Source organism: Dendronephthya gigantea, unplaced genomic scaffold, assembly GCF_004324835.1.
Source record: "Dendronephthya gigantea isolate DGI-Jeju-01 unplaced genomic scaffold, DenGig_1.0 000002F, whole genome shotgun sequence".
NCBI classification, from domain to species: domain Eukaryota; kingdom Metazoa; phylum Cnidaria; class Anthozoa; order Malacalcyonacea; family Nephtheidae; genus Dendronephthya; species Dendronephthya gigantea.
The window spans coordinates 288,402-313,728 of record NW_021163012.1 but is presented as its reverse complement, the minus strand read 5'-3'; the positions used below and the strand labels follow the sequence as shown (position 1 = coordinate 313,728).

The window sequence follows — 25,327 nt, the reverse complement described above, 5'->3', positions numbered from 1 at the left end:
TCTATAATCTCTGCCATTATGAGAGAAACCCCAGGGGGAAAAAGGGAGACCGTCTCTTGTGGATCGCGCTAGTTTCGCGCAGGCGCATACAGTAGCTAAACACCTTTCTCTTGCTCAGCCAATCAAAATGCGGAGTAATCTGTCGGCTTTGTTGCCATGACGACAAAGTTTGATCACGACTCAAGACGTTTGTGGACAAAACAATTATATTTTGAGCCGTGTTTTTCTTAAAATATTTTAATAAATATATTATACTGTCATGTATTTGATTGTCAAGGCTTGAAGCTTTACAAATATGGCTAGTCAAGGCGAGAAAACTGCGGGAAAAGACGAAGGGGACGTAAAGTCAACGCCGTCAAATCTCGAGGTCGCTCCACCATTGGTTTCTTCTACGAAAGGTATATAAAAGGCTTTTGCAAAATAATTTGACGGTTTTGTTTTCTTCATATTTTATTGGGATGTATTCCTATCCAAGGATTAGTATAGCGGGGAAAGCAAGAGCCAAAAACTCTTCCTTTGAACATAACTTCATGTGAAGTATAGTCGACTGCTCATATATCTTTTTGACAATCCAGATTTGGGACAGTTGCTGTTTGTGTTTATACATAAATTTTCAAAACAAATCTCATTGGTAGTAAATTTATTGTTGTATTTCATCCAAATTTTGTTTTCTTTTGTATGCAAAAGCTGAAGAAACTGGAAAACATAGGAAGAGAAGAGGACAGTTGATGCAAAAAGACTCCAGACCAATACAGCCTTCAGGTCCTGTTCAACCTGTAAGTTTTTGTACAAAATAAGAATTGTTTTAGATTAGGGTCTGCTAATAAAATATGATGCAGAGTTGGGGGTGCTCTTTGACAGAGTCATCTACAATATATATAGAGATTTGTATGATATATTTAATTAGATTTCAGAGTTAACCTGCTAGCTAATTGGAAGCAGCTGGGACTGTGACTGTTTGTATTGTTTTCATATTTCTGGCAGACATATTCATAATTTATGTACTAAATCAGACAATATTTTGAGAAGGCTGGTCAATAATTTGTCATATTACTCTCAAACATATTTTCCTTCTCATAGCGAAGTAAAAGTGTTACCTTGGTTACAAGTGAAACTTTGAAAGAAAGGCAAAAGATTATAAAGAACCTGAAAGAAAGAAGAAAAACTGGGGTATGTACATTATATGACTTCTGCACAATAGTTTATTTACTTTGACTAAATATTTCCCTTTGTTTTTCTTGTGAAGATTGATGCAAGACATCAGTTTTTATTCACAAAGGTAATTAATATGATTATTCCTTGTCATACAATTTACATATGAATAATTAAATAACTCCAGCTGTGCTGACTTCTTTCTGCATTTTCAGATTGCTGATGCGATTGGTATTGATGCTACAACTTGTGAAGATTTCATATTGGGAGATCAAAAGGTATTTATCTTAGCAAGAATATATAAGATTATATATAGTAGATGCAGCTAATATGTCATGCAGTGTATATGTGTTGATTGTAACTCAAAGAAATTGCCCTTAGTTTGATGACATTGAGGAGTTTTTCAAAGCTGATGGCTCCAAAGCAATTCTTTTTCTCTATCAAGAATCAACTGTAAGTATACCAGTTGCAGCACCAATATGTTACCAGTTGCATTTCACATGAACATCGTCATTTCAGAGATCCAATGACGTTACCACACCTCGCTCTGCCAATCAACATAATGCAATAGTTTGATCAATTGCTTTGCTCAATTTTTTCATAGATTAATCGCCCTGATCTCAGTGGCCATGCAGCTAATTCACCAAAGAAATTATTCATCGCAGATCGTGCTAATGAGGTAACTATCATGTTCTAATCTCCAGTGAGTTGTTTACACACTCATCATTCATAATATCTCCATTTCTCTAATCTTCAGCATGTCAATGGTATATGTCTCTTCTTCCTTCGAACCAATACAAAAGCCATTAGCACGTCCAATGTTGGTCAGGTATGTTGTGTGGTAATCATATATCATAGGAATGTTTTCCACTATGATTAAACATATGCAGGCAATGTACCAGCTAGCCACCAGCATGCAGATCATATTTTCATTCAATGAAACTCCGGTTTTCCCAGGAGGTGAATTTCATGATGCTTGATGCAAGTGATGGCCGACTTCTAGAAGGTTTTGAAAAACTTCTTGGAAAGATAATGGTACCAGCCTTGAGAAATCAAAAGGTAGTTTGTTTACTTTACAGCTAGCTAGCACCTCATTTGTGGATTTTCAGGCTAGTTGTCAAATAATCTTTAGACTAATTGTCTCATATAACTATACAGTCATGATTTTACCCAATCTCACAGCAATGGGGTCAGATGTCCAACCAACAATCGTCCATTCAAGAATTTCTTGAAAACCTTGAAAAATTTGTGAACATTTTATCTGGAGCAAAGAACAATATGGATGGTCGAGTGAAGCTTGGTGAGCATGATCTCAAGGAATTACTGGATGGTCTGAACACGCCGACAGACTACCTCACAGCAGGTATACTGAGTATTAATTTGTAGCATGTGTGCAGGTCCAAGTGCTTTTCATTCCTTGACAAGATGAAGTGAAGTCTAAGGATCAATTTATTTACATTCTCTCAATTGATTTACATTCTCTTATTTTGTTTACAGCAAAGAGTCCGGAGACAGTTGATAAACTCGAGGGTCTTGTTGCGTTATGGGCAAAAGAAATCGAATTGGTTTTAGCGAAAAGTGAACAGGTACAAAACTAAGATGTGGTCTTTTGTTGAATTATAATTGATGTTAAAGTTTTGTCCGCTAATCTTCGCTTTTCTTTTGAAAGCTTCGAAAAGAGGCTGATGATATTGGACCAGCTGCTGAACTTGATCATTGGAAGCAGAGGATGGCGAAATTTAACAGGTTAGTTTAGTTAGCGGCTTATAATAACAGCTAGCGCGCGCGTTTCTTTTGCGCGTAGATTAAAAAAGACACTAATTTTGATGCGTTTGTATATTTTCCAGTTTGCTGGATGAAATCAAGAGTCGTCACTGCAAGGCAGCGATCGGTGTTCTTCACGCAGCAAAGTCAAAAAGCCTGAAACACTGGAAGGACCTCGTAAGTGGACAATATTCCTGCTTAATCGTCTTCATGCATATCCTAGTCCATGATTTTCAGCTCGTAATCAGACCTATTGCATGTGATTTTTCCTTCAACAGGACAGCCGCATTACCGACGCTGCAAATGAAGCGAAGGACAACGTGAAATACTTGTACACACTGGATAAATTCTTTGGACCTTTAGTGAAATGTTCACCGGTAGGATAATTGTCGTCTATCTGCACACTACGTGACCCCATTTCGTAGAATTTGAGTGCGTATAATGTGAAATCATCGCGACTTATCCTTATATGAACATTATCCTTTGTAGACCGAGATGATAGAATATGTCCCAAGCTTAATGAACTCAATTCGTATGATTCATACGATATCTCAGTATTACAACACGTCAGAAAGAATGACGTCGTTGTTTGTTAAAGTAACCAATCAGATGATCTCGACGTGCAAAGCTTACATCAACAAAGACGTGAGCAGAATTTGGGATCTACCCAGGTACATATGTGTCACTGTGTGATGATATGTGGGACTGTATGATCAATGTGTGTTATTTTAAGTTTATCTGCAAGATAAGCTTTGTCCACACCAGCATTTTTTCTCCAATATTTAGTGCATTTATATGTACAATATACTTGCCTTTATCTGAACATGATAATGATCTATAATCGCTGCAAAAATCCCAAGTGTAAACTGCCTTGAGAAGGTCTGTTGACACGATCCAATTTTGTTGGGTCCAATTCACTTTTGACGTATGAAATACAGTCGTCAAAAGACCCATCAGATTGATTTTTCAGCTACGCCCTTTGTGACAATTCCTCGCGCCAATATACGACATAATTCTCTTGTTTTAGGGAAACGCTTTCGTCAAGATTGCAAGAGGCTGTGAAACTAAACGAAGTCTACCAGACAGCTTTCCACAGGACGAAAAATAAACTGAAAGAAACGAAAAGCGAAAGACAGTTCGAATTTAGGTAGTTGCAAAGATTGGATTACATTAACTTTTTTTACCTTTGCATGCACCATGCAGATACTTTGCTTTGACGCTGTACATATAGCTATAATTATGTTGTTTTGATTGCAGCGAAAACTATATTTTTGGAAAATTTGATGCATTTTGCAAGCGACTGGAGAAACTCGATGACATGTTGATCGCGATGGAAAATCTTTCTGGACTTCAGAAAATAAAGATTGAGGTATGGTAATTGTGTCTACTTTAGTTAGACAGTTGTTAGCTATTCTAGAGGTCTAAAGGGTCCTAATTTCGAGTGGAATTATACCATATATTTCATGCGATGTTGGTTAAGAACTTAAGATGTAATATTCTCTTTTTTCTCGTGCCTGCAGGGAATTGAAACTATCGTGATCAGATATCAAACGATGGTCGCCACAGTCAAAAAGAAGACATATGATCTCTTGGATCATCGCAAAGGAGAGGTGCAGTGAAGCAGAGTTTCTCAGTTCTAAACTTAGTGTTTGATGTGTTTTTCAAACGAATTGGATTGTCGAATTTTGAGAAAAATAATAATATCGTCTTTTCGTCGTTGCAGTTCGACACGGACTACGAGGAATTCAAGCAGAGTGTGGAGGCTTTGAAAGAACAACTTCAACTCTTTGTTGATACATGGTTTGAAAAGTCTTTATCGGTAAGTCAATCGCAAGCAATCTCAGTTTTAACTTTCTACACTGCTCAGTTTTGGCTTCTCTATACACTACAGTATATGTATATACTTAATACCTCTCTGATCTCTTGCAGACAACGCGTGCACTGGAGTTGTTAGGTAAATTTGAAAACATAAAAGGAGTGAAACTGTACCTCGATGATAAATACGATAAAGTTTTGATGCAATACAGAAAGTAAGTCGTCTCGACCAGGTCTGATGCAGAGTATGGAATGAAGTTCAAAGATTGAAGATTCTCTCATCTTCTTGTTTAGGGATCTGGACACATGTCGTAAGATTTATCAAAAGTTCAAGCACGATCCTCCCGTACAGCGAAATCTTCCCCCAGTGAGTACTCATTCATCTTCACGGAGCAATCATAGAGGTTTAAACAAGCCAATCATTTAACTCTGATTCTCTCGTAGGTTGCAGGGAAGATCACATGGTCCAGACAGTTATTCCGTCGTATTCATGAACCAATGAAAGTATTTCGTCGTTATCCTGACGTTCTCAAGGTACACGAGTCTGCATAACTCTTGATCATGGTGATTTAGAAAATATTGGTGAAATCTAAAGTAAAGTTTGAATTTTATTTTCTCAGGGTGATGAAGCCAAGAGAATCGTGAGAAACTTTAATAAGATGGCCTCCGTTTTAGTGGAGTTTGAGGTATTTTCGATATTATTCTTCTCTGAATAACCTGAGCTCCCCGTACGTATCATAGCTACATTTGTGAACCTGCTGTGTTCGTTTGATGCAGGTGCTCTATCATCGTGGTTGGATGCAGGCGGTTGAACTGGCTCGCAGTGGAATGCAGGCCTCGTTGTTAGTCATACACCCAGAAACGAAGGTAAATACCAACCAAATGTATTCTGTTTCTTAAATCGAGGTGGAGTTTTGATGAGGATTGCAGCAGTTTAGTAGAGATGCAGTATTTTTTTATTCTTGTGTTTTCTTTAGAAACTCTTCGTGAATTTCGATCCGCAAATTCTGGAGTTGATTCGTGAATGTCGATGTATGCGTCGCTTAGGACTTGAGGTCAGAGATCTGGAGTGGTCGTTTCTTCATTTTATAAACTTTGTGATAACTCGTAATAATTAATATTCTATATATTCTCGCGTATAGATTCCAGAAAGTGCTCGAGTACTCTGGATGAGAGAGAATGCCATCAAGTCCGCCTACAACAGGTAAAGTCAGCCATAATAGAAGAACGGTGTCTAATTAAAATTAAGTTTGCATGTTATTTATTTTTACCAGAAGCATTATACAACATTTCACTACTTCTGGTTCCCTGTCAAAGATTTTGAGATATCTTTATATTTTATTCACTTGTTGTAAAGATTGGTTGAACTGCTGCAAGAATACAGCAAAGTTGTTGGCGACATTCCCGAGATTGTGTTGCCGCTGATGAAACCATTTATTAACAAAGTTGAAGATACCATCAAGCCAGGTCTCACCATGCTCAGCTGGACATCCATGAACATAGAAGGCTGTAAGTTTCGCATTCTGTCAGATAGAAATAAATAGTTTATGAGATATGAAGAAGTAAATGATAGATACAATTGTAATGACGCTCTCTTTTTTACTCTACAGTTATTGATAACATTCAGAATTCTCTTGGTGGTTTAAAACGTTTGTCAAAGGAGGTAAGTACCATAACTACCAGTATATAACTAATTAAACCCGTGACCTGGTTGTTTCCTCAACACTAGCGAGGGAAAAAGAACCTCTCTTAGCATTTGACAAATAAAAACCGGGTTTGGAATAGTCAGTGCTAAACGCTCAGCCGCGATAGGTCCGCGTTTCTCGTACAACAGAATGTAAACAATGTGATGATGGTATTCCTAGGTAACAGACATTCTGGATTGTCGTATCGAAGCTGTCTTGGAAGACATCAGTTCAGCATGTCTGTGTGAACTGCCTGAAGATGACTCCATCACAGTGGAGGAGTTTCTCAAGCGAACTGAAGATACTTGTTCGGCTGTCATCGTTGCTCTTTCCAGGTTAATACTAATCCTACTTGTTATGAAAAGTGCCACAGCTTCGTGTTTAGCGTTGTCAGACATTGAAGCATCAGTTATCATAAGTTAGCTGTCAAAGTTGAAGAAATGATGTTTAGTTTTCTTCTCTGCACATGATTGCAGGCAAAGTCGTCTGGTGGAGTCAGCTGTGGACCTGCTGCTAGCAACGCTGAAAGGTCGTCTCAATGCTCAGGATCTCGTAGGTCTTGAGGACGAGGTCTATCGCTGTCTCATTCCCGAGGCGAAACAAGTGAAAGGCAGCAAGGGCAGCCGATGCTGGGAGTGTATGCCGTGTTGCTATTGGAATCTTGTTGTCTTCTTTAATCAAAAAACGATCGATGCAATCGTGAAATGTACGAGAATCTCGCTGGACTTTATCAAACGTTATGTGCAGTCGTCAAGTAAATATATGAGCGATCTTTCTCACGAACATGCCAAGCTACCGTTGTTCAAGGTAGGATGTCGTTTTCAACTTCAGTCATCTATCAGTATGCAAAATCACGGGCTACGTGTAACGATATTATGTTTCGTTTCTGCAGGCTGAGATAATCTTAGCTATTCCAGCTGTTCAGATGAGACCCAGTGTTGATGATATACAACATGCACTCAATAAAGCCGTTCAGATTATGTTGAAGACAACACAGGTAGGAGGAAACCACACCATATCCTACCATAAAATACTCTCGTCATTTCTATATCCGTTTTAAAACAATGATCCAACAATATTTCTCTTTTCATGCACCATGAAGCGAGTGTACCAATGGGAGAAACATGACATCATACATCAACCTCCAGCGCCTGTGGTCGAGGAAGGCAAACCCATTCCTCCTGTTGTCATTAAATCCTTGTATAGACTCGTCTCGGAGCATAAAGATGTCGTGAAAGTCGTCATTGTGCTCAATTCAATAATCAGTTCATTCAAAATGGACGCGAAACAGGTTCTGAGTGGCATGGCGCAGTTTGAAGAGCTTTGGAATCAAGTAAGAAATAAACCTTTCAGATATTAAAATTCGATTTCTTTGGCTTGTTGAGTACTCAAAATAATAACGACCGACAATCATACTTAATCCATTTCATCACCTTTTAGGATCCTAATACGAAAGTTCAAGAATTCATGGATTCAACCCCGTTGTTGTCTGACTTTGAGACGCAAATACGATACTATCAGGTACTTTAATATAACTCTTTGATTTTACGCAGCCATTGCCTTTCTGCTCATTCAAGATCTTTGTCCTTCTCTCTGCCTGCAGGAGCTTGAGATGGCAGTGGAGGAACTACCAGCGAGTTATTCCGTTGGTTCGATAATCTATTCCACAGAACCCTTGAAGCGAGCTCTCGTGACTGAGACGAAGGCGTGGAAACAAGCGTTTGGTAAAGCCCTCGCGAACAAGGCCAGTGCAGACATGGAAGAAATATTCACGTTCTTTGATAACATGTGCAAGAGATTATCAAGACCAATCAAAGACTTGGACGATGTGAGAAATACTATGGCTGCTTTACGGGAAGTTCGTGAATCAGAGATCAAGTAAGTCAATATTGGTACCTGGGCATTTCTTTCCTCCATTCAACACTGTTCTTGACACTCACTGATTTTTCCAGGATTGATATGACCATCGGTCCAATCGAGGAATCCTTTGCTTTGCTCAATAAATATGGCTTGCACTACTCAAGTCATGACTCAGAAAGAGTTGATAGTTTAACATACTCCTGGAAGAAAGTTAATTCTCAGGTGAGAACCTTAATTTATTGCCCACAGTAAACGTGCCTCGGGTTTGTTATAATTTTGGTGATAAGGCAGGTAGATTAATTCCTCACAAGACAGAGTTATTAAAGTGAAACCTTCGAATTGACAATTCATTTGATCACTTTATTTTTCCTCCATACAGGCGTCCTCTGTACAGACACATTTACTTGAAATCGAACCGGAATATAAGACGAATCTTTTGAACGCTGTCGAAGTGTACAAAGACACGATGGTGACGTTTGTCGGTGACTACGACGAGAAAGGACCGATGGTGGTGGGAACAGCACCAAGCGAAGCCAGTGATCGGCTGCAGATCTTCCAGGCACGTTTTGACGAGCTCTGGAGGAAATATCAAACATACTCTGGTGGTGAGGAACTGTTTGGTTTGCCTGTCACGGAATACGATGAACTGCAAAGAATTCGTCGTGAACTTGGCTTGCTTCAAAAGTTATACAGTTTGTATAATTCTGTGATCGAAAACGTGAATGGATATCAAGATATCCTGTGGTCTGAGATCGACGTGGAGAAGATCAACGGTGAACTACTGGAGTATCAGAACAGGTTGGAGCTCTAAAACCATGAAACTATGGATAGAGAGCAGTGGAGAGCAGTTTCTCCGGCAGTGGAGAGCAGTTTCTCCGGCAGTGGAGAGCAGTTTAGACGTAAAGCTTATAGTTTAGTGAAATCAGGTCAAATTACGATCTATATCATCCCGAATCTTATTCTTTTTCTTAGGATCCGTAAGTTGCCAAAGGCACTGAAAGAGTGGCAAGCGTTTCTGGACTTGAAGAAAACCATCGATGATTTCAGCGAGTCTTGTCCTCTGTTAGAAATGATGGCACACAAAGCTATGAAAGCCCGTCATTGGGAACGTATTTCGAACGTAACAAAAACTCCGCTGGACGTGGAGTCTGAGACTTTCTCTTTAAGAAGTCTTATGAGCGCACCATTGCTAGAAAACAAAGAAGATATCGAGGTGCGCTATTGATTTCGACGCGAAATTCACATTCCTTGGGAATGTCGACACTCATCGATTATGCATTTTTGCCTTCATATTTAGTGTCATCATTATATTATTATCATCTCATTTTCATCATCCTGATCTAGGACATTTGCATCGCTGCTGTGAAAGAGAAAGATATTGAGGCGAAGTTGAAGGGTGTTGTGGCCGATTGGAATACACAAATCTTTTCCTTTGGTACGTTCAAGAACCGTGGAGAGTTCCTACTGAAGGGAGGAGAAACATCGGAGATTGTGTCACTCATGGAGGACAGTTTGATGATATTAGGATCATTAATGAGCAATAGGTATGCCTGGGTTTTAGTACATGCAATGGTATATCTGTATATGATGATTATGATTATGATTTTGATGATTATGACTTTGATTATGATTATGATTATGATGATAATTTGAGTGACAAGCTGTTATAATTAAACTTCTCTCTTGCGTTGTCATTGCAGGTACAACGCCCCGTTCAAGGCTGAGATTCAGAAGTGGGTGGCGAAGCTGACCGGTTCGACAGAAATCATTGAAAACTGGCTTGTTGTGCAGAATCTCTGGGTCTACCTCGAGGCTGTGTTCGTTGGTGGTGATATCGCCAAGCAACTGCCCCAGGTTTGTAGCTACCAGCTTGAAGAGTTTATAAAACATTCTGACTTCTTTGATTTTACTCATTGTTGTCTTTTGTTGCCGTGTTCGTGTAGGAGGCGAAGCGCTTCTCTCAGATCGACAAATCCTGGGTGAAGATCATGCAGCGAGCTCACGAGACTCCGAATGTTGTTCAATGTTGTGTCGGAGACGATACGCTGGGACAACTTCTGCCTCACTTGTTGGAACAACTTGAAATGTGTCAGAAATCATTGAGCGGGTAAGAGTTATTGCTATTTTATTACCGTTACAATGAACACGTCTGTGAATGGAGGTGATCCTTTTTAAAGAGTCTACCTGCGATGTTGCCGGTTAGAAATATTTCACTCTATTTACTGTATATATCCACGTTCTTATGGTTTGTGTAGAAGCCACTGTATTTGCACAAGTAATGACGATATACTTCTTCTTGAAATTAATATCGATTTTTTGTATTTTTTTTAGTTATTTGGAGAAGAAGCGTCTTTTGTTTCCGCGATTCTTCTTCGTCTCTGATCCGGCGTTGCTGGAGATTCTTGGCCAGGCTAGTGATTCTCACACCATCCAGGCGCATTTGTTGAGCGTCTTTGACAACCTGAAGACGGTCACGTTTGATGAGAAGGATTACGATAAGATCTTAGCCATCAATTCGTCTGAAGGAGAGCAAATTCAGCTGGAGAAACCGATCATGGCGCAGGTAAACTACGCTTAAATTTTACGCGTTTGCATGAAATAAAGTTTGTCTCGTCGAGATTAAAGATGGATTAACCTTCTTCCATTCTCTTGCAGGGTAATGTCGAACAATGGCTGTTGAATTTGTTAAATGCCGCACAGGGTGCCTTACACGCTGTCATTAAAATGGCATCAGTTGCTATCAAAGATCCTGTGTTTAAACTTCTCGAGTTTATGGACACTTTTCCCGCTCAGGTATGCTGCTGTTTAGCGTGATACATGATTTATATCTGCTTTCTGATTGTCTGATCATCCGAACCTCTCGCTCAATGCTTTGACTGACTTTTACCTCCACATCGCATCGTTTTTGCAGTTTTAACACACGCAATCCTGTTTAAAAACGGCCGACGTTTCCCCTGAATGCTCTAAATCTGTATCGTATGTTTCAGGTTGGTCTTCTCGGGATTCAAATGATCTGGACAAGAGATTCTGAGGACGCTTTGTCAAATGCAAAATCAGACAAAAAGGTGAGGGTCTTCATGCAATAAAAGAACAGATTTGCAACCATGATCAGCTCTTGTAACGAATTTCGCGTTTATTTTAGATCATGGCGCAAAGAAACACGTATTTTCTGGATATGTTGAACGAGTTGATTGACGTGACGACACGAGAGCTTACGAAGATGGAGCGAACAAGATACGAGACCCTTGTCACCATTCATGTTCACCAGAGAGACATCTTTGATGAACTGGTAGGTTTCTAGTTTTATCATCGCTTGCAAATAATTCCCATAGTTTACCTTCCATCCCTCTTGTCTTAGGTGAAAAAGAATATCAAATCTCCGACGGATTTCGAATGGTTAAAACAGTCCAGATTCTACTTCAAAGAAGATACAGATCAGTGTATAGTGTCGATCACAGACGTTGATTTCATTTACCAGAACGAGTTTCTTGGTTGCACAGATCGTTTGGTGATCACACCTCTCACTGATCGGTGTTACATCACCTTGTCTCAAGCTCTGGGCATGTCAATGGGTGGAGCACCCGCTGGCCCAGCAGGCACAGGAAAAACAGAGACAACCAAGGTACTGTACTCTCACACATCACACATCATGAAATATTGTGTTGTTATTTACTTCTAACAGGACAGTAAACTCCACCATGATAAACACCACGTCTCGATTTCCTTTAGGATATGGGTAAAGCTTTGGGCAAATATGTCGTCGTTTTCAACTGCTCTGATCAAATGGACTACCGAGGTCTTGGCAGGATTTACAAAGGTATTACATGAAATCATTCCCTAACTTTGTTAAACCTGTATTTTTTACGCGCGGGGTGGAATTCCTCTTTGTTTTTTCTTCAAGAAAACTCCATCCTTGTCTATTTTTGCCCAGGTTTGGCTCAGTCAGGAAGTTGGGGATGCTTCGATGAATTTAATCGTATCGAGCTGCCTGTGTTGTCCGTGGCCGCTCAACAGATCTATATTGTATTGACTGCGAAAAAAGAAAGAAAATCACAGTTTATATTCACGGATGGAGATGTTGTCGACTTGGATCCTGAGTTTGGCATCTTTTTAACCATGGCAAGTTATGATTTGTGTTTTCCTTGTAGTATTTGATAAAAAAATGATGGTATCTTGGTGTACCCTGACCCGACACCATTCTCATCTTCTTCTCGTGTGAATTATCGAGTGATTTTTCATTGTTGTGTATAGAACCCAGGTTATGCTGGCAGACAAGAACTACCAGAAAATCTGAAGATCCAGTTTCGTACCGTGGCGATGATGGTGCCAGATAGACAGATCATTATGAGAGTTAAACTGGCTTCATGCGGTTTTCAACAGAATGTGAACCTCGCCAGGAAATTCTATACTTTGTACAAGCTCTGCGAGGAACAACTCACAAAACAGGTCAGCATGCTCCTCTTCCTTACGGCCCGGGGAATGTCTTGAGGATTTCTCACAATGTTCGTTCTGTGCATGTGTTTCGAAAATTAATGCGATATACTTTCTGTGATTATTAGGTCCATTACGATTTTGGATTGAGGAACATTTTGTCTGTACTACGAACATTGGGCGCATCAAAACGAGCCAATCCTGAGGTAAGCGATGTCATGGTCTTTACTACATGTTTGTCTCAATGGTAGATCAAGATTAATCGCGTCAATTTGTTTTCGTGACAGGATGGTGAAGATAAGATTGTGATGAGAGTCTTACGTGATATGAACCTCAGTAAACTGGTTGATGAAGACGAGCCTTTATTCCTGAGTCTGATCGATGATCTTTTCCCTGGACTGACGCTACAGAAAGCTGGATATCCTGACATTGAACAGGCCATTGCTGAGGCCGTCGAGGAGGCAAAGCTTGTTAATCATGCTCCTTGGGTGTTGAAACTTATCCAGGTATGTATAACTGCAAATAAAGCTTAAATAAATCTTGTTATTTCACGTTTAAATCTTGTTTTACCTGTGTATACGACTTTTCTTTCCAGCTGTACGAAACACAGCGGGTACGTCATGGTATGATGACTCTGGGGCCCAGCGGTGCTGGGAAAACCAAATGCATCAACATCCTGATGAAGGCCATGACACAATGTGGAGCTCCGCATAAGGAATTTCGCATGAACCCTAAGGTAAAGCTCTCTCCGTTCTCCCTCCATGATTATTAACATCCTTTTGAGATGAGATCAAATTCATGTTTAGTTTTTCATGCATCTATTCTTTATAGGCCATCACAGCGCCTCAGATGTTTGGTCGGTTGGACGTTTCTACAAACGATTGGACAGACGGGATATTCTCCACTCTTTGGAGGAAAACTCTTCGTGCTAAAAAGGTAGGAGTGTGTTATAGGAACTACGCGTGCTGTTGATGATAAAATATGCGTGATTTGCTCTCTTATCAAAGAGTTGTGGATGATCATTCTAGGGTGATCACATCTGGATTGTGCTTGATGGTCCAGTCGATGCTATCTGGATTGAAAACTTGAACAGTGTTCTTGACGATAACAAGACATTGACTCTGGCTAATGGTGATCGAATACCCATGGCTCCTTTGTGCAAGGTCGTGTTTGAACCTCACAACATTGATAATGCTTCGCCAGCCACTGTATCAAGGTATAGTTTCCTTCTCTGATCACTTTGGAATGAATGGAATCCACTGATTGATCGCATTCACACTTAAAAATCTCCTCTTCCCAACAGGAACGGTATGGTTTACATGAGCTCCTCAATCCTGCATTGGCAACCAATTCTTCAAGTAAGTTTCATTGATTTTTACACATAAAACCCAGCTGGCATGGCTACAACTTATATTCGTTTTCTTTTGGGTAATTTGTTATAATCGTTTCTTTCTAACTCCAGTTTATTTTCTCTTCATCCAGGGATGGCTCAACACTCGTTCACCTGTCGAAGCGGATGTTTTAATGCCACTTTTTGAGAAAGTATTCTCAGATCTTAGAATTTATGTTGAGCAAAATCTCGTGCCAAAGATGGATGTAAGTTCACCGACTGATTGAGGGCTATATGATTGAAAACATGCATGCACCATGCAGAATCATGTAATTGTCCAGTTGATTATATTTTTATATCGTCCATAACGATGCATCTCTATTGTTCAATAGTTACTGGAGTGTAACCATGTTATGCAAGCGATCAACCTGCTGCAAGGTCTCATTCCTGCCGAGGACTCTCCCAAGCAAGCAGACGCGGCATTCCTTGAGAAACTCTTCGTCTTCTCGTTGATGTGGAGTATTGGAGCGTCTCTGGAGCTGGCAGACAGAAAGAAGGTGAGGAATGCGTTTGTATAGTTGAGAATGAATCTTGAGCGAGCTTGCTTACTAAGGAGACAGAATCGCGCTGTTTTTAAAAAAATTTTGCTCCGCTTGGAACAATCACAGAAATTGTTAGTTAAATTTGAAAACTATGATATTTATTCTTGCTGTAGATGGAGGAATGGTTACTCGAGAATGCTAAAGATCTAAAATTACCTCCTGTGCGGGATGAAGAAACCATCTTTGAATATCTCGTAAACGAACAAGGAGAGTGGGAACATTGGTTTAACAGAGTGAGTTCATATTTCATCTTTCTATCCTCGTTTTTTCAATCGTTCGATCTGGGGTTCTTCAGCTTTAAATTCCCATTTGTTTTCCAGGTTGAAGAATATCAGTATTCCAAAGACGTTGTCCCAGAGTACGCGTCTATTCTTGTGCCAAACGTGGACAACGTTCGAACAGACTTTCTTATCCATACCATCGCCAAACAAGGAAAGGTAAAAAATATTTTTTTACCATATTTGTCGTTTGATATGAAGAGCTTTGCCCATGACGATCTTCATTGTCGTTTTGTTGCTAGGCTGTGTTGTTGATTGGTGAACAAGGAACAGCCAAGACGGTCATGATTCAAGGAAGTTGTAATAAATATGATGCTGAAGTACATCTTGCTAAATCCATGAACTTTTCATCAGCCACATCACCCAACATGTTCCAGGTAACGACTCATGTAATACTGCGATTTGTTGGCGTCATTTCAACGTTATTGTCCAGTGAACACGAGGTTATAATGGACTACAAACCTCCTTTAATACATTCTCCTTTATTCCACCACAGCGTACGATAGAGAGTTACGTTGACAAGCGAATGGGTACGACTTACGGTCCACCAGCTGGCAAGAAGATGACTGTTTTCATCGATGATATAAATATGCCAATTATCAACGAGTGGGGTGATCAGGTACTAGGAAACTAAACATGAATATTTCATTAAAGATTTGAGCTGATTATTGTCGGCAGACTGCTGCATTCATGGTTGATGTGTGTTTCTCTTCAGATCACCAACGAGATCGTTCGTCAGCTCATGGAGATGAGCGGTTTCTACAATCTTGATAAACCCGGAGACTTCACGAACATTGTGGATATTCAATACATCGCTGCAATGATTCAACCAGGCGGTGGAAGAAATGACATCCCGAGCAGATTGAAGAGACAGTTTACTGTGTTCAACTGCACGTTACCCTCGGATGCTTCCATTGATAAGATCTTCACAACTATCGGCGAAGGATACTTCTGCGAGGTAAGCTGCTTCTCGTCAGGTTCCATAACAAATATACGACTGTATTTTCAATCCATGATATATACATATATTTATATTTGTTGGTATTTTCTTTAGGAGCGTGGATTCAGCACAGAGATACGTAGTATGGTAACGAGATTAGTTTCGTTAACTCGCAAACTTTGGCAACGAACCAAGATCAAAATGCTGCCAACGCCAGCCAAGTTTCACTACATCTTCAATTTGAGAGATCTCAGCAGAATTTGGCAGGTAAATAACATGTGGAATATGTCCACCTCTATATTGTCAGCTTTAGTGAATGCTTTAAACAACACAAATGATGATTGATATTGAAGATGAATACCTCAGATTTGAAGATCAATAACCCAGCACTGACGAGAGTTATCGTCGGGTGTTGGACCAAGCAAATTACGGAAGTACCTTAATTCATTGCGATTTTTTTATACCCTGGTTGTCTGTATTTCTTTTTTAGGGTATACTCAACATGACATCTGAGGTGCTGGTGGAGACAAGCATTCTTCTAAATCTCTGGAAACACGAGTGCAAGCGAGTAATTGCCGATCGCTTTACGAACAAAACCGATAAAGATTGGTTTGAGAAGGCAGTACGTACCCTCATAGAGGAAGATATCGGAGCAGAGATGGTGGAAGTTATTCAGGAGGATCAGTATTTTGTTGATTTCATGAGAGATGCTCCAGAGATCACAGGTTAGATCTTGCATTTAATAAGGGAATGTTCACTCTTAAAAAGGTGGCGCTCTCACGTACGTTTTTGAACTGTTTTTTTTCCACTTCTCACCATCATCAGGCGACGAGCCCGAAGACGCTGATATCGAGGCCCCGAAGGTTTATGAATCCATTGGAACTTTTGAGAATCTCAACGAAAGATTGAAGATGTTTATGGCGAGTTACAACGAGGCTATTCGTGGCGGACGTTTAGATCTTGTCTTCTTCAGGGTAAGCTGCGAGTGTTGTTGTTGTTTTTGTTGGGATATCTGAATGGCTTTAGATATTTCAAAATATATTGATAAAGTAAATAGTAAATGTGATATCAGGAAAATGTACATGAAATATTTATGAGCGTCTTCTCAACAAAGAATTGTGATCTCTTCAGGATGCGATGGTTCATTTGGTGAAGATCTCGCGTATCATCCGCACTCCGCGTGGTAATGCTTTGTTAGTCGGTGTCGGAGGCTCTGGCAAGCAGAGTTTGACACGTCTGGCTTCATTTATCGCTGGTTATAAAACGTTCCAAATCACACTGTCAAGGTAACTTATTATAAACTATTCTATTAAGGTATTGCGTGATTTATAGACTGTGCCAAACGATTAATTATTTCTTCATTATTTCTCAAACAGATCGTACAACACTAGTAACCTGATGGACGATTTAAAGATTCTCTATCGCACGGCTGGTCAGCAGGGTTGTGGAATCACGTTCATCTTCACTGATAACGAGATTAAAGATGAAGGATTCCTTGAGTACATGAACAATGTCATCGCTTCAGGAGAGGTTCGTGATATATTCTCCTGTTAACTGAACCATTGCTAGCACCACTTGAATGAACCCGTCCGGCGCTTTAGAATATGATTTACCTCTATGATATTCTCCACAGGTTTCGAATTTGTTCGCTCGAGACGAGATTGATGAGATAACGCAAGATCTGATCGGTGCAATGAAGAAAGAGTTTCCACGAAGACCACCAACCAACGAGAATCTTTATGATTATTTCATCTCACGTGTACGCAATAACTTACATGTCGTTCTCTGCTTCTCACCGGTGAGTATTTTCATCATGTTCCTCACTGGTGTACGCATGATTTCTAGAGATGCAGCTATTATGATCTGCCTGTGACCTTTGTTTGTTTGTCAAATGCACTACCAACTGGTCAACAAGAATATCGGAGTTCCTCCTTGAGCATCTTCGGAAAAATAACAAGTATTTCGGTCTGCACTAAATTTCTTTTCTTTTTCCAGGTTGGTGAAAAGTTCCGAAATCGTTCACTCAAATTCCCTGGATTATTCAGCGGCTGCACGATGGATTGGTTCAGCAGCTGGCCAGCGGATGCTTTGATTGCTGTCGCACACCACTTTTTAGCCTCGTTTGAGATCGCGTGTTCCGCAGAGATCAAGCAGGCCGTTGTCAACACCATGGGCTTGTTCCAGGTATGCGTTTCAGAATAGCAACTCTCAAATGACGGTTCTCGAGGTTTGACGTTAGCCACAAACAATTTATTTTCTTCCATTAACCTCTTATGTTACTTCAGGATAAAGTGGCGGACACGTGCGTCGAATATTTCGAACGTTTTCGTCGTCAAATGCACGTGACACCGAAGTCTTACCTCTCATTCATTGCTGGTTACAAAGAGATTTACAAAGAAAAACACACAGCTATTGGTGTGCTTGCAGACCGCATGAATACCGGGCTTAATAAACTGGTAGAAGCGACAGAATCAGTAGCGAAACTATCGCAGGAACTTGTTGTGAAAGAGAAGGAATTGGCAGTCGCTTCAGTCAAGGCTGATAAGGTTCTTCAAGAAGTGACCGTAAGTGCCCAGGCTGCAGAGAAAGTCAAGTCTCAAGTGCAGAAAGTCAAGGATAAGGCACAAGCCATTGTCGACGAGATTGCTGTGAGTTTTTGTTTAATGATTTCAATACCCCAATATCCCTCTGTGTTCTTGTATTATTGTTCCTTTCCAGTTATTAGAGTACTTTCTTTTTCAGCATTAAAACATCGGAGGTTATCCAAGATGGTTTAGTAATGTAATGGTTTACCAAAACCTTTGTTGTATCAAAAAATTATTTCCTATTTCAGGTGGATAAAGGTTTCGCTGAGGAGAAACTGGAAGCAGCGAAGCCCGCGTTAGCCGAAGCAGAGGCGGCGTTACAGACGATTAAACCAGCACATATTGCTACAGTGCGTAAGCTAGCGAAGCCACCGCATCTGATCATGCGTATCATGGACTGTGTGTTGCTGCTGTTTGGTAAACGAGTGGATCCCGTCACCGCGGACCCTGAACGACCGTGTGTGAAACCGTCTTGGAGTGAATCATTGAAGTTGATGAGTCAGGGTGGTTTTCTACAGACATTGCTGACATTTCCCAAGGTGAGTTCGCTGTCGTTGCTGTATTCATCTCTACGAGCGAATAGTTATAAAAACTGTGATGTTTGAGTTCCCTTATTTTACCATCGCTAACTTATCCGCTCGTTCACATATATCAAAATAAGAAAATCGCGTTTAACATTGCAAATTTAAACTGGCCTTTGGACCGTGGTTGGTTTTTTTTTCGGTCCAAGAGACACTATATAGACTGACGCCACAATAGAAAAGGTGATCGACACGTTGTTTTCTCTGTCAGTTCTCTGATTTCGGTGTATTATAGGATATGATAAACGAGGAGACAGTTGAGCTGTTAGCGCCATACTTAGAGATGGAGGACTACACACTGGAGAGCGCGAAGAAAGTTTGCGGTGATGTTGCTGGTCTCGCCTCCTGGACTAAAGCTATGGCATTCTTCTACGGAGTCAACAAAGAAGTCTTGCCACTCAAGGTTGGTTTTATATACCCAAGCAATCAGGGGTGGATCCAGCACTAGTGCACTAATTTACATGACACAAGAAAACTGCTAAAAATAACCACTTTGTTTTGTAAGGCAAATTAGTGCACTAGTGCTGGATCCACCCGTGCAAGCAACAGAACTTTCTGTTACACACGAAGTTTGATTGGCTCCGAGCTTTCCGCGTTTTACGTCGTTTTGAGAAAGATCCTTGCATTAGATCTTTGCATTGAAAGTTCGTTACTTCTGCAAGCTTTCAACGCTCGTGTTTTTTTAGGCCAATCTTGCTATACAAGAGGTGAGGTTGAACAAGGCCACGTCTGAACTCAATGAAGCACAGGAACAACTGGACGAGAAGCAACGTGAACTCGACGCAGTTCAAGCGAAGTTCGATGAAGCGATGAGAGAGAAGCAAATGTTGATCGACGACGCCGAGGCTTGTCGTCGTAAGATGGCGAACGCTACTGCTCTCATTGAAGGTCTTGGCGGGGAGAAAGTACGATGGACCGAGCAAAGTAGAAAGTTTGCAGAACAGATAAGAAGGTATAGGCTGTGGTAGAAGATTAAAGGTTTATCAATATATTGAGAAATAATTCTCGTGGTATTATAAAATCTGTGTTGTTTTTTTAGGCTGGTTGGAGATGTTTTGCTGGCAACAGGATTCCTTTCCTATTCCGGACCTTTCAACCAGGAATTCAGAAATCTTCTTCTCTCCAACTGGAAACAAATGATGCAGAAGAACAAGATTCCTTTCTCTGAGGATTTGAACCTGACCGAGATGTTGACAGACTCTGCGACGATCGGGGAATGGAACTTACAGGGCCTTCCGAACGATGAACTGTCTATACAAAATGGCATCATTGTTACTAAGGCAACACGATTTCCGCTTCTCATTGACCCACAAGTACGTGAGCATAGAAACATTAAATAGGATCCATATTGAGCCTATTTTGCCCTTCATTTCTTGGCGTGTTCTTTGCTCAATTCAATTTGTTTGAATGTTTTGACACAGGGCCAAGGCAAGGCTTGGATTAAGAACAAGGAAAGCGCTGGAGACCTTCAGGTGAGTTTGTCTAAATTTTTCACATTTGATCATGTAATGTCTTTCTCCGTATTGTTGATCACTTAAGCTGGAGAATTGATCCACAACAATCTTTGACTGACATCTTTAGGTGACATCTTTAAATAACAAGTACTTCAGAAATCATTTGGATGACGCTTTGTCTCTTGGAAGACCTTTGCTTCTTGAAGACGTTGGCGAAGAATTGGATCCTGTCTTGGACAATATTCTGGAGAAGAACTTTATAAAAAGCGGTTCCACCCTCAAGGTAAATGACTGTGAACTAGTGAATGCAACTGAAGTGTTCTTCATTGTATGAAGACAACTGTAGTACTTGAATTTCAAATATTTACGTACGCAAAAATGAACTGGCAAGAACATGTTTGTTTTTAGGTCAAAGTTGGAGATAAAGAGGTGGACGTGATGGAAGGTTTCGTCTTGTATATCACAACAAAACTTGGTAATCCAGCTTATACACCAGAGATCAGTGCGAAAACATCTATTATTGACTTCACTGTGACTATGAAAGGTCTCGAGGATCAGCTTCTGGGGCGTGTAATCCTTACTGAGAAACAGGTATGGTAGTTACAGTGCATATGAAGATTTTGGAATATGAGATCTTGGAATATATGACGTTTAAACGTTCTTTCTTTATCTCTCAGGAACTGGAAGCTGAACGCACAAAGTTAATGGAAGAGGTGACATCAAACAAACGTAAAATGAAAGATCTGGAGGATAACTTACTGTATCGTTTGACCAGTACACAGGGCTCGTTGGTCGATGATGATTCTCTTATTAGCGTCTTGGGCGTCACCAAAACAACCTCGGAAGAAGTCAGCGAGAAATTGATCGTCGCTGCTGAGACTGAAGTTAAGATTAACACAGCAAGAGAAGAATACAGACCTGGTATGAGTTGTTGTTTGTGTGTTTTAGTTTATTCATAATTTTATTAGCTTTGTCGTAATTACATTGAAAACCAGACAATGTTCATATGTGACTAGGACATCAGAACAGTTTTGGACAGTGTATTTATTATTGTTCATTATTACTTGTGACTTATTCAATTATCTTTTCTTGCAGTGGCTTCACGTGGTAGTATATTATATTTCTTGATCGTTGAAATGTCGTATGTCAACATCATGTATCAGACATCATTGAAGCAGTTCTTGGGATTGTTCGATATATCTATGGCTCGATCGCAGAAATCACCCATTCCTGCCAAGAGAATTCAAAATATCATCGATTATCTCACATTTGAAGTATTCAGGTTTGTGCGCGCACGCGCTGACTTAGGTCGTCATTACCTTCAACCATTTTACATTATATACTTAATGTATGCTCCCGAGGAAAATAGTGAGTTTTGTTTTCCCAAGAGTCTGAATCTTGACACTCGAGGGAAAACAAAACTCACTATTTCCCGAGGTAGTGTACATTAAGATCTTATCTGTGTTCAGATATACAACCCGAGGTCTGTATGAAAGTCACAAGTTTCTATTCACTTTGCTATTGGCGTTGAAGATCGAGCTACAAGATCGTAAGATTAAGCAAGACGAATTCCAAGTATTGATCAAAGGTAACGCCAGAAATTGTAAAATACGAGAGGAGTACTGTTTGATCCTGATCTTTAACCGTATCGTATTTCTTTCAACCAAAGGCGGAGCGGCTCTGGATTTGAATGCTGTCGAGCCGAAGCCAAAGAAATGGATTTCGGACATGACCTGGTTGAACTTGGTCCAACTCAGCAAATTACAGCAGTTCTCGCAGATTCTTGGTCAGGTATGCATGAGGTTGAATAATTGCCACGCCCAGTTTGCCCATGCACGCATGCATGTGATGGTTGAGCGTGAGCCTGGATACTAAGTAGCTAATATTATATATTTCTTAGATTACACGTAACGACAAGAGCTGGAAGACGTGGTTTGACTCGGATACACCCGAAGACAGTCCCATTCCCGACGGTTACGAGGAATCATTAGATACGTTCAGAAAGTTGTTGTTGATCCGTTCCTGGTGTCCTGACCGAACTGTGAGTCAGGCGAGACGATATATTGGCGATTCTATTGGAACTCGGGTAAATATATTCTATGAAAACAATTCATTGAAAACCATAGAAAAAAGTGTTTGTTTATGTTTATGTTTGTATCACGACTGGACATCATCGTGCACCCATAATCATCCGCGTTGTTATAACTGGTCACCTTCTAATATTTATAGTTTTGTTTTAGTTTGCAGAGGGTGTTATCCTTAATTTGGAAGCGATGTGGGAAGAGAGTGATCCACGAACCCCAATGGTGTGTTTGCTGTCCATGGGCTCCGATCCAACGGCATCAATTGAGCTGCTGTCTAAAAAGAATCGATTAGGTACGAGAAAACTATTAGTTCTTTAGAATTTCTTCTAGTATTTTAACAACAGATTTATTTGAATGTTTTTTAATGATTTGTCATCGGGATGTGCTCGTTTGTTTTTTGAACGTACTTCTTTCTTCTCTTCTTGTCATAATCACGTATTTCTCCTGGCTGTTTTTAGAATGTCGTGCAATCTCCATGGGACAAGGACAAGAGGTGCATGCTCGTCGCTTGCTTCAACAGTTCATGGCTGAAGGTGGCTGGGTTTTATTGCAAAACTGTCATTTGGGCTTGAATTTCCTCGACGAACTACTCGATACCGTATGTTTAGTTCTAAATTATCTAAGAATATATAATTATATTAGAATATCTTACAAGAAGTAGACTTAAACTGAAATATATTTATGCTAAGGTGCTGACAACGGAGACAGTTAATGCCAACTTCCGTTTATGGATCACAACAGAGGAACATCCGAAGTTTCCTATCAACTTTCTTCAATCCTCCATAAAGTTTACGAATGAGCCGCCAGAAGGCATCAAAGCAGGCCTGAAGAGAACGTATGCTGGTGTAACTCAGGTACATTATTAACTCAGGTCATATATTTTAATATGAAATAGAGTATTTCGTTAAGAATATAGCGGTGAAAATGGATTACCCGTGCTAGACAGATGTAAATAACGATATGCTTGAGTGCAGAGTTCTTAACACTCTAAAATACCAGAAATCTGTCTGTATCGAAATACAACAGGACCGGTCTGGCCGTTTTTTTCCCTATAAACGAAAACGCCTTATGATTGAGATTGCGATAAAGAAGTCAAGTTGTGGTTGCTTTTTTAATTTCTGCATCACGGTTTATTCTTCGTACTTACCTTCATCGCTCCATCGCAGGATCAACTAGACGTGACAAATATGGTGCAGTGGAAACCAATGTTATATGCAGCTGCGTTCCTACATACAGTCGTGCAAGAAAGGCGGAAATTCGGTCCACTGGGATGGAACATTCCATATGAGTTCAACTCTGCTGATCTTGGTGCTACCGTGCAGTTTATACAAAACCATTTGGACGATCTTGATGCCAAAAAGGTGAGGACTGATTTTTAGAAGAAAATATATAATTTTAATTGTTCTTCTGGCGTAAACAACTGTTCTGCCTAAAACCAGGGTGTTTCATGGTTAACCGTGCACTACATGATTGGTGAGGTTCAATATGGAGGTCGTGTCACCGACGATTTCGATAAACGCTTGCTGAATACGTACGCTCACGTCTGGTTCACGGACGCCCTCTTTCAAGATTCCTTCAAGTTCTACAATGGCTACACGATTCCTAGATGTACGCAGATTGCAGATTTCCGTTCGGCGATTGAAGAACTTCCCTTGACTGACACGCCAGAGGTGAGTTATCATGTTAGGACTAACTGTCGAACTATAAAAAATGCTTTTGTTTACTGAAACCAGTATTTTCTTCGAAGTAGTAGGTATATTTTTACCTATTGTAATTCGAAGCATTTTTAGGTAAAACAAGACGCCTGTTCTGGCGTTAACTCCGGCGTGTCGTGCACGTGCCATTATATTATAAATAATCATTATAATAAATAAGCATTATATAATAAAGAAGCCTTATATAATAAATAATACACTTTTCAAATACTAGTATATTTCACGCCAAAACACACGCGACGACGAGAAATAAAAAAAAAATAAAACAAAACAAAACCGAGGCGAATTTTCAACTCCGTCGCTGACGCCGGACAATCTTTTTAAAATAGGTATTTGGCCTGCATCCTAACGCGGACATAACGTATCAAGCTAAGACAACCACGGACGTGTTGGAAACTATTGTGAATATTCAGCCTAAGGATAGCGGTGGAGGAGGCGGAGAAACACGTGAAACAGTCGTGTTCAGACAGGCTTCTGAAATGCTGGATAAGTTACCAGACAACTATGTACCTCATGAGGTAAGTAGACGTAAAATGTCACGATCAAAATTATATACATGTGCTCTCTCATTTAGTTCCTCTGTTCCTTCACTAATTCCTGACATTAGTCGTTCTGATTCTTAAAGCGTTTTTTTCCAGGTCAAAGCTCGCCTTCAAAAGATGGGTGCACTCACATCAATGAACATCTTCTTGCGTCAAGAGGTGGATCGCATGCAACGCGTCATTACGACCGTACGAACCACGCTGGTTGATCTTAAACTTGCAATTGATGGTACTATTATTATGAGTGAGAACCTAAAAGATGCGCTTGATAACATATATGACGCAAGAGTTCCAGCACTTTGGAAAAAGGTAAACCACTCTTTCAACATACTCTTGCATTACCTTGCCTCTTACATTCAGTCTTATAGGCTATGTGGACACGAGCGTCGTTTTCTAGCGTTTTCAAAATCGGTTTTGTATATTTTATTGTTTAGACACCCTGTCCACACGATCCAATGGAAAATACGCCTAATACGCGTTAAATTCATTTCAACTGTTTGAAACCATTT

General features: G+C 40.2%; 1 protein-coding gene across 1 annotated transcript in view; it reads left to right on the top strand.

The window, feature by feature from the left end:
* The first annotated feature begins 169 nt into the window (after nucleotides 1–169).
* Nucleotides 170–25,327, top strand: part of LOC114538284 (dynein heavy chain 5, axonemal-like) — a 26,074-nt gene continuing 916 nt past the window's right edge. The window contains exons 1-88 of the mRNA XM_028559443.1: nucleotides 170–398; nucleotides 688–776; nucleotides 1,081–1,170; nucleotides 1,247–1,279; nucleotides 1,368–1,430; nucleotides 1,534–1,605; nucleotides 1,757–1,831; nucleotides 1,910–1,981; nucleotides 2,110–2,211; nucleotides 2,335–2,515; nucleotides 2,650–2,738; nucleotides 2,822–2,898; nucleotides 3,000–3,093; nucleotides 3,195–3,293; nucleotides 3,406–3,587; nucleotides 3,944–4,063; nucleotides 4,174–4,285; nucleotides 4,437–4,526; nucleotides 4,640–4,735; nucleotides 4,846–4,946; nucleotides 5,026–5,098; nucleotides 5,176–5,265; nucleotides 5,352–5,417; nucleotides 5,509–5,598; nucleotides 5,709–5,786; nucleotides 5,874–5,935; nucleotides 6,089–6,240; nucleotides 6,342–6,394; nucleotides 6,597–6,751; nucleotides 6,893–7,223; nucleotides 7,309–7,413; nucleotides 7,519–7,749; nucleotides 7,857–7,937; nucleotides 8,020–8,294; nucleotides 8,369–8,498; nucleotides 8,656–9,074; nucleotides 9,249–9,489; nucleotides 9,621–9,820; nucleotides 9,977–10,130; nucleotides 10,220–10,383; nucleotides 10,608–10,839; nucleotides 10,932–11,069; nucleotides 11,264–11,341; nucleotides 11,419–11,565; nucleotides 11,635–11,898; nucleotides 12,006–12,093; nucleotides 12,208–12,395; nucleotides 12,528–12,722; nucleotides 12,836–12,913; nucleotides 12,995–13,213; nucleotides 13,303–13,443; nucleotides 13,539–13,643; nucleotides 13,736–13,923; nucleotides 14,011–14,065; nucleotides 14,190–14,303; nucleotides 14,430–14,594; nucleotides 14,753–14,872; nucleotides 14,960–15,076; nucleotides 15,160–15,294; nucleotides 15,414–15,536; nucleotides 15,633–15,875; nucleotides 15,972–16,124; nucleotides 16,348–16,582; nucleotides 16,683–16,831; nucleotides 16,989–17,143; nucleotides 17,234–17,387; nucleotides 17,491–17,655; nucleotides 17,853–18,041; nucleotides 18,143–18,505; nucleotides 18,691–18,981; nucleotides 19,259–19,426; nucleotides 19,710–19,975; nucleotides 20,063–20,336; nucleotides 20,445–20,495; nucleotides 20,605–20,760; nucleotides 20,886–21,068; nucleotides 21,155–21,398; nucleotides 21,573–21,759; nucleotides 21,947–22,065; nucleotides 22,147–22,268; nucleotides 22,378–22,563; nucleotides 22,718–22,853; nucleotides 23,020–23,159; nucleotides 23,251–23,415; nucleotides 23,728–23,922; nucleotides 24,001–24,231; nucleotides 24,606–24,794; nucleotides 24,915–25,127. Of these exons, the coding sequence (XP_028415244.1) occupies nucleotides 296–398; nucleotides 688–776; nucleotides 1,081–1,170; nucleotides 1,247–1,279; nucleotides 1,368–1,430; nucleotides 1,534–1,605; nucleotides 1,757–1,831; nucleotides 1,910–1,981; nucleotides 2,110–2,211; nucleotides 2,335–2,515; nucleotides 2,650–2,738; nucleotides 2,822–2,898; nucleotides 3,000–3,093; nucleotides 3,195–3,293; nucleotides 3,406–3,587; nucleotides 3,944–4,063; nucleotides 4,174–4,285; nucleotides 4,437–4,526; nucleotides 4,640–4,735; nucleotides 4,846–4,946; nucleotides 5,026–5,098; nucleotides 5,176–5,265; nucleotides 5,352–5,417; nucleotides 5,509–5,598; nucleotides 5,709–5,786; nucleotides 5,874–5,935; nucleotides 6,089–6,240; nucleotides 6,342–6,394; nucleotides 6,597–6,751; nucleotides 6,893–7,223; nucleotides 7,309–7,413; nucleotides 7,519–7,749; nucleotides 7,857–7,937; nucleotides 8,020–8,294; nucleotides 8,369–8,498; nucleotides 8,656–9,074; nucleotides 9,249–9,489; nucleotides 9,621–9,820; nucleotides 9,977–10,130; nucleotides 10,220–10,383; nucleotides 10,608–10,839; nucleotides 10,932–11,069; nucleotides 11,264–11,341; nucleotides 11,419–11,565; nucleotides 11,635–11,898; nucleotides 12,006–12,093; nucleotides 12,208–12,395; nucleotides 12,528–12,722; nucleotides 12,836–12,913; nucleotides 12,995–13,213; nucleotides 13,303–13,443; nucleotides 13,539–13,643; nucleotides 13,736–13,923; nucleotides 14,011–14,065; nucleotides 14,190–14,303; nucleotides 14,430–14,594; nucleotides 14,753–14,872; nucleotides 14,960–15,076; nucleotides 15,160–15,294; nucleotides 15,414–15,536; nucleotides 15,633–15,875; nucleotides 15,972–16,124; nucleotides 16,348–16,582; nucleotides 16,683–16,831; nucleotides 16,989–17,143; nucleotides 17,234–17,387; nucleotides 17,491–17,655; nucleotides 17,853–18,041; nucleotides 18,143–18,505; nucleotides 18,691–18,981; nucleotides 19,259–19,426; nucleotides 19,710–19,975; nucleotides 20,063–20,336; nucleotides 20,445–20,495; nucleotides 20,605–20,760; nucleotides 20,886–21,068; nucleotides 21,155–21,398; nucleotides 21,573–21,759; nucleotides 21,947–22,065; nucleotides 22,147–22,268; nucleotides 22,378–22,563; nucleotides 22,718–22,853; nucleotides 23,020–23,159; nucleotides 23,251–23,415; nucleotides 23,728–23,922; nucleotides 24,001–24,231; nucleotides 24,606–24,794; nucleotides 24,915–25,127 (13,302 nt within the window). The 5' untranslated portion in view covers nucleotides 170–295. The remainder of the gene's footprint in view (nucleotides 399–687; nucleotides 777–1,080; nucleotides 1,171–1,246; nucleotides 1,280–1,367; nucleotides 1,431–1,533; nucleotides 1,606–1,756; nucleotides 1,832–1,909; nucleotides 1,982–2,109; nucleotides 2,212–2,334; nucleotides 2,516–2,649; nucleotides 2,739–2,821; nucleotides 2,899–2,999; nucleotides 3,094–3,194; nucleotides 3,294–3,405; nucleotides 3,588–3,943; nucleotides 4,064–4,173; nucleotides 4,286–4,436; nucleotides 4,527–4,639; nucleotides 4,736–4,845; nucleotides 4,947–5,025; nucleotides 5,099–5,175; nucleotides 5,266–5,351; nucleotides 5,418–5,508; nucleotides 5,599–5,708; nucleotides 5,787–5,873; nucleotides 5,936–6,088; nucleotides 6,241–6,341; nucleotides 6,395–6,596; nucleotides 6,752–6,892; nucleotides 7,224–7,308; nucleotides 7,414–7,518; nucleotides 7,750–7,856; nucleotides 7,938–8,019; nucleotides 8,295–8,368; nucleotides 8,499–8,655; nucleotides 9,075–9,248; nucleotides 9,490–9,620; nucleotides 9,821–9,976; nucleotides 10,131–10,219; nucleotides 10,384–10,607; nucleotides 10,840–10,931; nucleotides 11,070–11,263; nucleotides 11,342–11,418; nucleotides 11,566–11,634; nucleotides 11,899–12,005; nucleotides 12,094–12,207; nucleotides 12,396–12,527; nucleotides 12,723–12,835; nucleotides 12,914–12,994; nucleotides 13,214–13,302; nucleotides 13,444–13,538; nucleotides 13,644–13,735; nucleotides 13,924–14,010; nucleotides 14,066–14,189; nucleotides 14,304–14,429; nucleotides 14,595–14,752; nucleotides 14,873–14,959; nucleotides 15,077–15,159; nucleotides 15,295–15,413; nucleotides 15,537–15,632; nucleotides 15,876–15,971; nucleotides 16,125–16,347; nucleotides 16,583–16,682; nucleotides 16,832–16,988; nucleotides 17,144–17,233; nucleotides 17,388–17,490; nucleotides 17,656–17,852; nucleotides 18,042–18,142; nucleotides 18,506–18,690; nucleotides 18,982–19,258; nucleotides 19,427–19,709; nucleotides 19,976–20,062; nucleotides 20,337–20,444; nucleotides 20,496–20,604; nucleotides 20,761–20,885; nucleotides 21,069–21,154; nucleotides 21,399–21,572; nucleotides 21,760–21,946; nucleotides 22,066–22,146; nucleotides 22,269–22,377; nucleotides 22,564–22,717; nucleotides 22,854–23,019; nucleotides 23,160–23,250; nucleotides 23,416–23,727; nucleotides 23,923–24,000; nucleotides 24,232–24,605; nucleotides 24,795–24,914; nucleotides 25,128–25,327) is intronic.